A 14,622-nucleotide genomic window follows, 5' to 3' on the forward strand; every position below is an offset into this window, starting at 1 on the left:
TAACTTACCTTTTTTATGAGACTATAGTATAACTTACCCTTTTTATTTACTAGTTTCATAACCTAAAAAGTTATAGTACAAATTACCCAATACCCATTTTGGATGCATCGGTTAAAGAAGATAGTAATACAAGTGTTTGGGATATGGTACGTTGTATAGTTTAAAAAGACTCCACGTGTGGTGGTTTTCTCTCACTTTGGTGAGTTTCTCTCCTAGGGTTTCCAGGGAGTGGGTGGCGGCGGCAGCGTGATGGAGTCGGTGCTCAAATCAATGGAAAGTTTCTCCCTAACAGTTGAGGAAGATGCAATTGTAGAGGTAGCAACAGATCAGATCAAAGAAAATTTAAAAAATTTTCCCCACTCCGCGGTAGGGAAGATTTTGGCCCCAAAAATAATCAACAGCAAAGCTTTCCAATCAACTATTAGAAGGGCGTGGGGGGTCGGTGAAGATGTGCGAATAAACATCATAGGGCCAAATGTATATCAGTTTCTCTTCCCAAATGACTTTACTATGGAACGAGTCCTGGAAGAAGGACCGTGGTCCTTTGACAACCATATGCTGGTTTTAAAGCGCTGGGAGATCGGAATGGCGGCAACAAATCTATCTTTTGATTCAATTTCCTTATGGACACAAGCTTGGGGGCTCCCTCTAGTTTGCCATACCCACTCAGTGGCCTCTCTGATTGGCAACACCATAGGCTCATTCATCTCTCCTGATAACCGACAGGAAGCAAATTTACTGAACTCTCATTTGCGATTCCGAGCCAGTTTTCCTTTGAGCAAGCCCATTCGAAGGGGCTGTCGAGTGAAAACTCCTAATGGCGAATGTGTTTGGGTCAATCTGAAATACGAGAGACTCTCTGATTTCTGCTACTATTGTGGGTATGTGGGACACGATGAAAGGAGGTGCGAAAGAAAATTTGATGATGTGAAAGCAGGTACCACGTCCTCTGGACAATACGGTCCGTGGTTAGTAGCTGACCGGACGTGGAATCGAAAGGCCCGTTCAACATCAGATTCACAAGGGGGAAAAGGCACGGGGGATAAAGATGATTCAGTGAACTCAACTACACAGGCCACTCCAAGCAAAACTAACTCTAAAGTTGTGGAAAACTCACAGCCCCCTCAAAAGGGGACATTCACTCCCCAGAAATCTACTCCGGATCAATCTCAGGCTCCCAGTCAAGATCTAGACCATCATGGTCCTGAAGAACAAATGCTACTTGACCAAAATCCGGATGCGAACACCTCATCCTCTCGTGCTTCTACTAAGCGGATCAGACTCAAAGCAAAAGCGAGGATTCCCAAAAATACCCAGACCAATTCTCTGCAATGGGGGGTAGCAGGAGGTAAACGAAAAGCTGATGTGCATAGCTTTGAAGATTTGCAGGTGGAAACTATGGGGATTGGGGAGGCCTCTGATGGTAACAAACGCATGCGAACCCTGGACAGTGGGGTCATTCATTGCTCAAATATCATATCGGCGGTGGCTGAGGAGGCTCAGTCACGCCGGGAACCATGAAAATATTATTTTGGAACTGTCGTGGGCTTGGGAACCCGCGGCCAGTTCAAGCTCTGAGTCGGCTCCTCCGACATCAAGATCCCGATATGGTTTTCCTGTCGGAAACCAAGCTCTCTTATTCTGATGCTTTGCGAATCCGTGGTAAGCTTCATTTCACTAATGGTCTTCCCGTTGACCGCGTTGGTCTCGGTGGGGGCCTTCTCTTACTTTGGCAGTCTTCAGTCGATGTTCAGCTTTTGTCTTTCTCATCTAACCACATTGATACCATTATAAACCCTAATTCGGATAGGCCCTGGAGGTTCACTGGCTTCTATGGCCATCCTGTGGCCAGCCGTCGTAAAGAGTTCTGGGGTCTTATGCGAAATCTTCATTCTGTTTCCTCGCTTCCATGGCTCTGCGGAGGAGATTTTAATGAAGTTCTGTATGCTCGGGAGATTAGGGGGTCTATCCAAAGATCTGAAACTCTCATGCAGAATTTTCGTGACACTCTTGATGATTGTAACCTGCGGGATCTTGGGCACACTGGGACTCCTTATACCTGGTGTAATAGGCGATGGAGGGATGGCCTGATAGAGGAACGCCTAGACAGAGTGGCAGCCTCTATTTCGTGGCAGAATATCTTTCCTGTTTTTAGTGTTGATCATCTCTCTACTACAGCTTCTGATCACTCTCCTCTTCTTCTCTATGCCAACATGGGGCCATTTATTAATCACAATAGGCGTAGGCAGAGGCGCTTTTGTTTTGAGGAGTATTGGACTAGGCACCCTGATTGCGAGTATGTGGTCTCCAATTCTTGGATGAATGCTCGGGGTGATTGTAGCATTCAGGCTATTTCAAATCGTGTTAATCATTGTGCAGACATGTTAAAGATGTGGAAGTCTGAAACCTTTGGTAGTCTACCCAAACGAATCCAACAGCTAGAGAAACGGTTGCACTGGCTTAGAAACCAATCCGGGTTTGGAGGAGGGAACAGTGAGCAACGCAGGTTGGAAGTGGAGATTAACGAATTATTATATTGCCAGGAATTGGGATGGAAACAGAGGTCCAGACAAGATTGACTCCAAGCGGGTGATCGCAATACTAAATTTTTTCATCAAAAAGCCAGTCAACGCAAAAGAAAAAATTCCATAAACTTCCTTCGACTCCCTAACGGTGGTACCACTTCTGATCTGACTCAAATTGAAGACTTAGTGGTTTCCTATTTTTCTGATATGTTTCAGTCAACTACCACTGAGTCTCTCCCAGCTTGTTTTGATAACTATCCGTGTCTAGTCTCTGAGGATATGAATTCTTCTTTGGTAGCCCCTTTCACTCCTGAAGAGGTTCGGATAGCTCTTTTTCAGATGGCTCCTACGAAAGCCCCAGGACCAGATGGCATGCCTGCTCTGTTTTATCAGAAATACTGGCATATTGTGGGAGAGGTAGTTACGACAGCTGTGCTTAATTTTTTGAATGAAGGGAGATTTTGTGATCAGATAAACCACACCCTCCTTGTTTTGATTCCTAAAATTAACAAACCTGAAGCAGTATCCCACTTCAGACCAATTAGCCTGTGTAATGTCCTATACAAAATCATTTCTAAATGTTTGTGCAATCGCATGAAAGGAATCCTCCCAAAAATTATCTCTGAATCTCAAAGTGCCTTCATATCTGGCCGCTTAATCTCAGATAATATCATTGTGGCAAATGAGTGTATTCACTACATGAAGGGGCTCAGATCAAGAAAGGAAGGTTTTATGGCGTTAAAGTTGGATCTCAGCAAAGCCTACGATAGAGTAGATTGGAGGTTTCTTGAGGCGATGATGAGAATTTCTGGATTTGCTCCTAAGTGGATTGAGACTATTATGAAATGTATAACTTCTGTCTCCTTTTCAGTGGTGCTGAATGGTTCGGTTCATGGGCTTATTAAGCCGACCAGAGGCCTTCGACAGGGAGATCCTCTTTCTCCCTTCCTTTTTCTCCTCTGTGCCGAGGGTTTTTCTCATCTGGTCCGCCGGGCTATGGCTTCTCGAGCCCTTCATGGTATAAGTATTTGTCGTGGTGCTCCTCCAATCTCTCATTTGTTATTTGCGGATGACAGTTTACTTTTCTGTAAAGCCAATCTCTCTGAAGCGGATGAAGTTCTGAATTTGTTCGCTTTATATGAAAGAATCTCCGGCCAAAGTATCAATTTAGAGAAGTCATCTGTTCACTTCAGCGAAAATATTTCCATTCATGATCAGTTGGCTTTGCGTTATCGGCTTCGTATGTTGGGCCTTCATGAAGATGCCAAATACTTGGGTCTTCCAGCCTTGGTAACTAGATCCCGAAAAGCAATGTTTAGTTACATAAAGGAGCGAGTGTGGAGGAAAGTATCAGGCTGGAAGGAAAAGTTTTTATCTCAGGCAGGCCGTGGTGTCCTCCTCAAGGCTGTAGTTCAGGCTATCCCTTGTTATGCCATGAGCCTTTATAAATTTCCTGATTCTTTATGCAAAGAGTTAGACAGATTGGCGAGGAATTTCTGGTGGGGTAAACGAGACGGAGAACGAAAGTTAGCATGGGTGGGCTGGAAAACCATATGTAATCATCAATCAGATGGAGGGTTGGGTCTCAGGGACATGAAAGCTTTTAATCTTGCTCTGCTTGCAAAGCAAGGATGGAGAATTATCCAAGACCCAGGATCCTTATGCAGCAGACTTTTAAAAGCCAGATATTTCCCCCACACTTCTTTTCTTGCTGCTTCTAGGGGTCATTCGCCTTCCTTTGTGTGGTCTTCTATGTTAGCTGGGCGTGAAATTCTTATGAAAGGTCTTCATTGGAGAGTTGGTAATGGGGCGACAATTTCAGTGTGGAATGATAAATGGATTCCTTCTTCTCCTAACGGGCTTCCTGAATCACCAATTGGGGGAAATGACATCAATTTGAAAGTTAGTAAGCTTATTGATTCTGAATCTAGATCGTGGAATGACCCCTTGCTTGGCCAAATCTTTTCCCCAAATGATGTGGCCGCCATCACGCAGATCCCCTTATATGGCCTCAATAGAGAAGATTCCCTAGTATGGTCTCAAAATACCCAGGGTCGTTTCACAATAAAATCAGCTTATTGGCTTGCTAAGGGAGCCCCAGTTCTACGACAAGAGCAACATAATCACATTCAATGGGCTCGCCTCTGGAAGTTAGAAATGCCAAACAAGATAAAGTTCTTTGCATGGAGATTAAGCTATGATAGTCTTGCCACAAAAGTCAATTTGACTCATAAGGGTATTTCTCTGGACACCTCTTGCTATTTGTGTGGTAGTTGTGACGAAAGCTCTCTTCATCTTTTTCGTGACTGTGCTGCCCTTGTGGATATGTGGAATCGCTGTGATTTTGTGAGCATTGCTTTATCTCTTCCTGTCTTCTCTATTAGCTCTTGGATCTCAAATATGCTGGAAATCCTAACCCCTACTGATATGACAAAGCTGTTTAGTATTCTTTATCACATTTGGCTAGCAAGGAATGGGATTGCATTCAGGGATGAGTCTTGGAAGCCTCTTGAAGTTGTGTGTCAAGCATCCAAGCTGATTGGGGATTTTATTGAATGTTGTAGTCATGTAAGCCCAATTGAGTCTACTATCTCTGCTTCCACCCCCTCCCGATGGACCCCTCCAACCAATGGGTGGTACAAAGTCAATGTGGATGGTTCTTGGAAACAAGGAGAGAGTTCGGCTGGGATTGGATTCATTATTAGGGATGCTTGTGGATGCGTCCATCTATCGGGTTACAAAAGAGTCTCGCCGGCTGGGGGTCCGGTGATGATTGAGGCGCTTGCTTTCCTTTTTGGGGCTCAAATGGCTACGGAACACCTCCTGTTTCCTTTTTGTCTGGAAGGCGATGCCCTTCAGGTGGTTAATGACCTTCGTGGGAACAATTTGCCTCTCTCGTCCATTGGTTTTGTGATTGAGGATACTAAAGCTTTAATAGCCTTGGTGGATCACCACATTATCCACACCTCTCGAAGTCAAAACAGAGTAGCGAATGCTCTTGCTCTGATGGGAAGACTGTCTTTTTCTTATAATTCATGTATTTTCCAAGAGGAAGTCCCTGTATCCACCACCTCTTTGTATTTGCTTGAGTGCTTCCCTGGCGCTTTTTAATAGAATTTCTCTTCAAAAAAAAAAATACAAGTGTTTGGGTAATAAATAAATTTCCTTACGCTCGAGCCATTAGTTGGAGTAGTAAGGATAATAATGTGTATAACCCTGATGATCATAGTTCGAATCCCCTCCCTGCCGCTTTCCAAAAAAAATATAATATTCCGTACATATTAAATGGCCCGACCTCAACGAGTCCTTAATGCTTCTCGACCTCTTTAGACTTTAGGTCCCATCACATAATGGGCCATATTTTCGGCTTATGTGGCCCATGAACTTTATCTCCTACGCATTTGCATTTATAACGTCAGCTTCAAGTGGGCTGGGTTTTCTGTCATGGGCCTCATCGCATGTGTTTGTCTTATTGTCTCAAATCAGGCTGACCCAAATATGGGCCTTGTTCTGGTCCTTACAGTCTCATGGATCTATTCTCAGGCCCAATAATGATCCACACCTTATCTCATCCTGGACTTTGGGGTAGGCCTAGCCCATCAAAGATCAAAGCAGAAGAAGCCCAGAAGGATTTGACATAAGATCCCCAAAATTTTCCAAGTTATAGTAGTAATTAATCAGTAATCACTAATTAAAGTATAGATTAGAGACTCGTGCAAGCATTCACAAACTTTAATTGGAAGAAGAAAGTCATAGGCTGATCACTGACTTTTCATTTTCAATTCTCCATTTTTAGTAAATTTTTCTATGCTGGTAAAGGTGTTTTTGGTTGATTGATCTAGGCAGGGCCTAATAACAAATACTATATTTTTGGAGACTAACATAAAATGACTAGATTTAATGTATCTGCAGTGATACATCGTAACTTCTTTGTTAAGAGTAATGCTAGTACAGGCCCAAATAATTGTTGCTCATTTTAACAACCAATCTACCTACATGGTACGCGGGATATCGATTGATTATGAAGACAGATGTAAAACCCTCTAAACATTCAGCTACATGGTGCCGCTGTCCTTGCAGTGATACATCGTAACTTCTTGTTTTGAGTTATAATAATAAAAAGGACTTTTAATTAACGAATTTTATTCAAACTCATAAAAATTTATTTTGGGTTCCATTTGAAATCTGTACAAACTATGAAATAAAAAACTGATAACTAGTTTATTTACTTGAGAATATATATAGTACTGCTCACATGAGAACGCCGTAATTTTATATGCTATAGAAGTAAGTTGTTTCCGAGAGCCAATGGAACGTCAATCTGTTTCATATTTTAGTATATACAAAAGGCGAATGTCTGTAAAATCAAATAAATTTTTTTTTGAAAGTCTCATAGGCTACACACATACTAAGCCATGCCCGAGGGGCATGAAGGCCATCACAGCGGATGAAAACTACTCAAATCCCAACCCATTGGTGAGAATAGAACCTTGGACCTCAAGGTTTTGGGCAGACAACCTGATCAACCAGGCTACCTCCTATTCTCGTAAAATCAAATAAATTGTTCATTGAGAACTCGGGTGTATATATATATCCCAGTAATCCCACTAATATCAAATAAATAATTTTCCGAATGTTAACATTAAGAGATTTATGAAATTGGGTTAAACTATTTACTTAATCTGTGCACATGCCCAATTGCAAGTATTTGTGAACAGGATATGTATATATGTAGATAAATGTTTAAACCTTAAACCTAGCCAGCTAATATACCTGCCTCAGCTTGGCTACCCTATACACATATACTTAGGCAATACATGCATGAAGAGAAAAGAAATAAATGGGAATTATTCAAGCCGTTGAATCAAACCTCATAATATAGTAATTATTTACTATTCAATTTTCAACTATAGCTATTCTAGTTTGATTGCAACAAACGAACAGAAAGGACCAATGGGAGGAAATGAAGTGGAGACTAACTTGAAAGTTGAAAACCGTACCATCGACAGACAGTAAGGTTTAAGGGTGTTGAGATGTCATAATCAATGGTGAAAAAAGGTCAAAAAGTAAAATATATAGTAAATTAAATACAAAAAATTATTAACATCCTAGCATCGGCTCCACAAGTGTCACATGATGCACACAAAATCTTATGCTTACGAGGAATAACAGAGATATCAACTGTTGATCCGATCTATGTGATATCACTGAATTAAACCTTCTTCTAAATGTCTTAGATTTGGCACATCTCTCTATAACATTCTCAAAAGTTAATATCTCTGCACAGAAAGAATGGACGGTTAGAGATGGATGCACTCACACCCACTCATTCTCTCAATCATCTGAGTCTCTCTCTCTCTAAGTCTTTCTCTATAATTTGGCATAAAATAAATAAATCCAGAAGCTAACTTTCCCCAAGAACCACACCATACTAGAAAACTAGCCTAATAGCTTCCCCCACACACTCACTTACTCCCAAGGTTCTGCCCGACCAGTCTAGTCCCATCCTCATCTTTCACATCTCTTCTCTCTCTATCTCCTCTTTTGCTTTGTCTTTACACCCGTTTCTTTATAAATTCAATTCCATCCCAAGCAACCCAAAAGTTTCAGTGACTTCTCCTTTTCCTTGATTGATCTGAAAATTTTAAATCAAATTATTATAAAAAAATGTCTCTGGACATGGCATCTGAACGTGTTTGTTATGTTCACTGCAACTTCTGCAACACCATTTTAGCGGTACTACTACTACACTCTCCCTCTCTCTCTCTCTCTATATATATACATCTCTCTCTCTCTACGTATAGCCACATATATTATGTCTTCTTTCGTTTGTAACCAATCCCTCTTAAGAAATTCTTTTTTGAAATTTGAAGTGGGTATGGAAATTTTTCTTTGAAATGATAAATGGATCGAGCGATTTTGTTTATATGATTCAAGAATTGTCAAGAAATTGAAGATATATACCAAGTTTATATGACGCAATTCATGTACGTACGGCTATGAAATAATTCAGGTAGGGTGTATATGATCTGGTTGAACGATCTATGAATCTAAGCTAGGTATTATTGGAAGCAATCCCAAGGTGTTTACGCGAATGTGGTGTAAGGCTATGAAGGATTACTAGCTAGGGTTCTTCCCAAGTACTGAAGATGATTAATTCGTCTTTATTTATTTATTTATTTTTATTTGTAGGTTTGCAGAGAAAGTACTTTACACGGATCATGAATCATACTAGTCTATATATACTTACTGAAAGCTTATTAAAACTTTGCTATATTTTATGTGTGTATATATATACATATAATTCTGGTCACAAATGGTGGTACAGTTTGAAGGTCTGTGACCTGTTTGTGTCTATATTGAGTGGATGGTTCTGTTGTTGCAGACTTTGAGGTTAGTGTTTTGGCTTTTTAGTACAAAAGAAAGTGATTTTCTGCATCTTTATTGAACAATATCGAAGAAATGGAGGATCTGAAACACTGCAGAAACAAAGATCATGATGATTTTATTTATTTATTTTTTTAAATTTGGGTACAGTGTCTTTATTCATAGAGGGTATTGCAGTCAGGTCTCTATCGTCTGGCTGTGAGAATTTCTCCTATCTTTTATCATCTTTAGCAGCTTGGTGTGTCAGAGAAAAAGTGAGTAGCACCGAAAGAGAAACAGACAAACAGTCTTACTTATTATTAACCACCATGTCCGGCCGCCATGATTCAGGTCTGTGAACTGTGAAGGAGTCATTGGTAGTGGTAAGCGTTCCATCAAGCAGGAAGCACACACGCGCGTATAATTTCCAGATCCTATATTAGTAATTAGACAATTCTCTCTTCGGCATGCATCTGTTGTCACTCTTCTTTCTCTTGTTCTCTCCCCCATTTAATTTCTTTGCAAAAACTTTGTGTGTGTGTGTGTGTGTATATATATAGCTCGCCTTGAAGCTGGATCTTGAGAAAATTTTATCTTGGGTCTAAGATTGGAATATATGTGATTTGAGTCCCTTACTGTGTGCGTGTGTAAGAGTGACCTTGCACATATATGTGTGTGTGTGTATTGCGAGTGTAGAATTGAAAGAAGTTGAAATGTGTGTGTGTTGGGTGCAGGTGAGTGTTCCATCAAGCAGTATGTCGACGATTGTGACTGTGAGATGTGGGCATTGTGCCAATTTGTTGTCTGTAAACATGATGGGAGCCTCTCTTCAAACACTTCCTCTTCAAGAAGCCCAGGTACACACATATAATGTATATATATATATATATTAGGGTTTCATGATGGTTTTACTTTATTGATTTGATTCATAGGAATTTTGTTTGAGAAATTAAATTAAGTTGCAGAAGATGCAGAACCTTGAAGGTTTAACAAAGGAATGTAGCGGGTCATCTTCAAGATGCAACACTAAGTATGGTACTATTGAGCCTCCCAGGGAGCTTCATCAACCTAATGGTCATAGAATCCCTCCCATTCGCCGTGAGTCTCTCTCTGTCTCTCTCTAACACAGGCAAAAACATAGAATGAGACAAACAAAAACAGTTGTTTTACATACTTGTTATGTTTGTAATTTTGCATCTTCATATACATTTACATACATATGATAAATATCCCACCAATTCGTCGGTATCCCAATTATCCTAAGTGTTGAGTTGTACGTGCATGATTTTATGTGCATCGTGTATGACATGTGGAGCTCATAAATTCACTCGATCATGTGCGTTCAACTCGTCAATTGGGATAATTAATATACCAACTGGTGAGATCTTACATTGAATGTTAAATTTGAGAGAGGTAGGGTTTAATGCACATAACCAACAACCCAGGGTGGAGTAAGTGAAGTTTGAACAAGTGCCTCCCATACGTGATACATCTGGCAAAAAGTAAATATGATACGTGAATCACCATCTTATCTCAAGACCATTAATTTGTCGTTACAAGCTTAATAATATATATATATACACACACCTGAATATTTATCTTAATTTAGTTCCTTGTATTGCATGGCCCATCTAGGATGGATGTTGACTATTCACAACAAATGTGCATGATAATTAATTGTACCAAGCAGTGCCCTATTACATCAATTTTATTATTGGAAACAGTGCCCCTCTTCCCCACTCCATCCAGTTGTTCATTTCTTCTTCTTTTGTGCAAGTTCCTCATGAGTCATGATGAACAGCTTCACAAATTAGTTCCAATCCTATTGATGGTTACTATATGATGTAGAACTAGTAATTCAAGTTAACTACAAACAAACCGACTAGTAAGATTAAAAAAATCATGTTATTAGAATTACGTGAAACTTGACCGAGAAAAAATTGCTACTGATCCACTCTATTTTTGTCAAATTCCAACTGCGTCACTATATATGTTCTAGCTTTTATCATGCATGGCAAGATTAATTGACCTAATATTGTGATTATCATGCAGCCCCAGAGAAAAGACAACGTGTCCCATCCGCCTATAACAGGTTTATTAAGTAAGTTGAACACACACATATGCTTTCATTTTCAATATATATATATATCTTTGATGGGTCTCAATTCAGGCCTCCCCATAAATCTGCAAGAACTTAATATTTTTTTCCAGGGAGGAAATCCAAAGGATTAAGGCTAGTAATCCTGACATCAGTCACAGAGAGGCTTTCAGCACTGCTGCCAAAAATGTAAGTTATTCCAGTCTGAATGAATTTATACTGTAAGTAGATCGATTTTGGTATGAGGGACATGCATATATGCTTATACTAAGTTTTTTTTTTCTTTTCTTATCATCAAAAATGTTGTGATCGATTTCCATAAATATATCCTTGTCAATTAATTAAGTGTGTTATCCAATGCCCTTTAATTAATGGATAACAATATATACAAAAGTGCATTGGTAAACCATATTCAGTAAATATGGTGATCGTTTTTATGCATTGATAGGACAAATAAGAACAATGATAAGATCTAACAATTATAATATCAATTATGGGAGTACTCTAACTAAGAATTCCGAAAATGAATATAAGGATTGTAATGCATAATTGATCATTAGTGATAAATTAAAAAATTTCTAATTCATTGGTGAGATTAAGTTATGGTATCCGAGTGAGTTCCTATGCAAAAAATTAAGTAATAATTTTCATTACCAGATATTAAGTTTTGAAGTGAAATTCAGATAAATATTTAATGTTATTTATTAATTAGTTAATAATATTCAGTTGGAATTTATCCAAAAAAGAGAGCGTACATATATAGTTATTTAACTTACTAGTTAACTATAGTTTGTTATCAAGACACTAGCATACATAATTAGGTTGTGAAATCATAATTAACTTCTTCAAGAATTATTGTGAACTGGTACACATTGTAAAATCACTCTATGATGATCCATCCATGAAGAAATTACTAATTTATTCTGTTCCCGGGTTCTTTATTTACCTTTGTTTAATTAGGATTGGTGTTTTCTTCAAAACGAAAAATTTAATGATTAATCTCATTGCACAAAGCATGCTTATATCTGCCATCAGTTTGTATGCCTATTTGGTTTAAACCATTTGGGATAGTCTAATTGGTTATCTCTACGGATTTTGGATGTAAAAAAATCTCATCCGAGGTCAGGAGTTCGATTCTAAACTGACACAATTATTTCCACGTAGTTCGCGTTGAGTTCCGACCCGAATTTGGGCTTAGTGAATTATCCAAAGGGCATGCCTTTTGAATTATTTTCGGTTACCAAAAAAAGAGATGTGAAGGATAACTACTTTATTAGTTTATGTATCAGAACTCATGATCATATTCATCAGTTCATAAGAGTGGTTAATTAGGGCACAATTTTGATACCAAAACCCTAGAAATGACATTTTTTTTGTTGTTTCTTCAGCCTCTTCTTCTTGGTTAGCATGCGTTGACCTTTTTTATGTTTTGTGTTTGGTAATGTGTAGTGGGCACATTTTCCTCACATTCACTTCGGACTAAAGCTGGATGGCAGTAACAAGTCTAGTGGATTCACTGCAGAAGCCACTCAGAAATCCAATGGATTCTTCGAAATCAACGGTACCCTGTGAATGTGATCACTATATTATCATTAATTAAGCTGCCGCATGCATTTTCTATTTATATATGTATAACTACTGAAGGTTGATGAGGTCTTTTTAGTTAACCGAATACCTCACAATGTGATCCATTAACTCTGTGTGTTGCCAGATCGGCTTTTTTTTTTTCCTTTCTTTTTTGATAAGTAACCGGGATGAAGATTCGAACTTGGGTACCACCAAGTCGAATATACGCCGGATCAACTCTTTTACCTAAGACAGATATGATCAGTTGCTTTTATGTTACAATATATGTTTATCTGTGGAACAATTTGCAGTTGTTCTCATTACTATTCTATAAATTGTGTGCGTGAATGTCTGCAATCTTGTTTTATAGAAGACAGAATTGACACACAGACACCCCTTGTTATACTGTAGTAGATCGACTCGAGGACCACTTAACCAATACGACATTCCATGATTTACTTTGAATTCCACTCCAAGGACAATGATGAGCCCCCCTTTTCCTCCTTTGGGTTCTCTGGGTTTAGCTTATTATTTACCAGATTGACTAGGCCAATCGAGTACAACAACAGTGACAGTGAGAAGGAGAGGGAGAGGGAGAGAGTGAGAGAGAGTTCTGTATATATATATATACACACACACAGAGCTAATGCATAAATGTGTCCATCGCCTGTCAAATTCATGTATGTGATTGTTGCCAAAAGAGACACTAAACTGGAAGAAAAAAAAAAAGGCACCGAAGTTCACACCCATGAAAGACGTGAGCAGCTAGAGATAATAAGTAGCTTAGATACCTCCTTGGGATTCCCAACAATAATATATAAAAAATGATGCAAACATTCTATTACAGATTATGCAGATCTCTTCCTCAAAATCTGTTCAGATATGTCCTTGTTTTTCTGTTTTTCCGTAGATTTGAGAGGGAGCCAAAGATGCCTGGAGAGCGCGCGCACGCACACACACACATATATATATATACACACATATATGTATGTATATACACATATATACATACGATCCCAAGTCCCAACTACGCTAGCTTGGCATTTACACTCCCTAGGGTTGGTCAACTTTAGATGTTAAGTCACTCTCAAATCAACTAGAGATTAAATACTATCATGCTTAATTATCTACCTATCTCAATTGTGTTAATTAGCATTGCATAGGGTTCTCTTTTCTTTTCCTTTTTTCCTCTCTCGCTCTCTCTCTCAAAACAGTTGTACTTTTGTACTACTCCCTCCACTTGTTTTGTTCTTTGCACAAGTCTGTTTTTTTACTTTGGGCAATACTCATCAAGTGCAATTGATTCTGTCATGCTAACGTAATTGATAAACCCCTAGATGGTTCCAATGTTTGGCTATGAGCGTTTTTCCATAGTTGATATGATTGTAAAAAAGAATTGAAATACCCACTTTTACTATTGAAAGTATGATCCTAAATAAAAGTGAATGACAAAATCGAATACGCGTAATGAATTCTTATTGATTTTCTCATAGATTCATATAATCAACCCTAAATAAAATTTTAAAATGAAAGGCTCAAAATGATGATGCTAGAAAGAGTTGAAATTAAACGATTGAGAGAGAGTTAATGGATATATAATAAAATAAATGTGAAATTAATTAAGGGGAGGGGGAGGGGTTTGTCTGGTGGGATAGAGGCTGGGAGAGTACAGAATCTGTTATGTCAAATCAATGTGAAGTTGGTATTTTGGATTCATGTGGTCTTACAAAAGATATTTACTTTTATGGCTTTAATTTCAACATGTCTGGTTTCTTGGGCTGTCATGTCACATACACATATATATACACCTATAATGAACTATATATATATATATATATACACTCACGAAGAGGAAGCTCCCTCCCTCCCTCCCTCCCTGTGTCTTGATAAGTAACAACAAAATGCAGCAGTAGAGGTGGTGTCAAATCATCAGTTGTGAGTTGTGACAGAACAATTTTTCTCGTTCCCAACATCAATGCTTTCTTAGATACTTTGGGATCCTCCTCACCCCACTCCTACCCCCCAATTCTCACGGATAGATAAAACCCATGCCCCCACCTCACCCAA

The 14,622-nt window shown here is 38.9% G+C and overlaps 3 protein-coding genes across 18 annotated transcripts; all 3 read left to right on the forward strand.

Moving 5' to 3' along the window:
• Positions 1-210: 210 nt before the first annotated feature.
• LOC120008131 lies at positions 211-1,542 on the forward strand. The gene has a single exon (XM_038858660.1). The coding sequence runs from the start codon at positions 250-252 to the stop codon at positions 1,519-1,521; it is 1,272 nt and encodes a 423-aa protein (XP_038714588.1). The 5' UTR covers positions 211-249; the 3' UTR covers positions 1,522-1,542.
• Positions 1,543-2,732: 1,190 nt separating this feature from the next.
• On the forward strand, positions 2,733-7,887 carry LOC120011012. Its single transcript, XM_038862012.1, has 5 exons — positions 2,733-5,602; positions 5,945-6,038; positions 6,771-6,880; positions 7,439-7,521; positions 7,763-7,887. Exons 1-5 carry the CDS (start codon positions 2,733-2,735, stop codon positions 7,885-7,887), a joined length of 3,282 nt encoding a protein of 1,093 aa, XP_038717940.1.
• Positions 7,888-7,920: 33 nt separating this feature from the next.
• On the forward strand, positions 7,921-12,839 carry LOC120008135 (putative axial regulator YABBY 2). 16 transcript variants are annotated; one of them, XM_038858673.1, is made up of 6 exons: positions 7,921-8,261; positions 9,626-9,748; positions 9,851-9,989; positions 10,950-10,992; positions 11,103-11,178; positions 12,439-12,839. In XM_038858673.1, the coding sequence occupies exons 1-6, from the start codon at positions 8,193-8,195 to the stop codon at positions 12,559-12,561; spliced, it is 573 nt and encodes a 190-aa protein (XP_038714601.1). In that variant the 5' UTR covers positions 7,921-8,192; the 3' UTR covers positions 12,562-12,839. The 16 variants fall into 16 exon arrangements, with proteins under 16 accessions (XP_038714601.1, XP_038714605.1, XP_038714599.1 ...); XM_038858677.1 differs by having other exon boundaries at positions 9,860-9,989; XM_038858671.1 differs by having other exon boundaries at positions 7,922-8,261; positions 10,944-10,992.
• The last annotated feature ends 1,783 nt before the right edge of the window (positions 12,840-14,622 follow it).

This window comes from Tripterygium wilfordii, chromosome 2 (assembly GCF_013401445.1).
Source record: "Tripterygium wilfordii isolate XIE 37 chromosome 2, ASM1340144v1, whole genome shotgun sequence".
In the NCBI taxonomy this organism is placed as follows: domain Eukaryota; kingdom Viridiplantae; phylum Streptophyta; class Magnoliopsida; order Celastrales; family Celastraceae; genus Tripterygium; species Tripterygium wilfordii.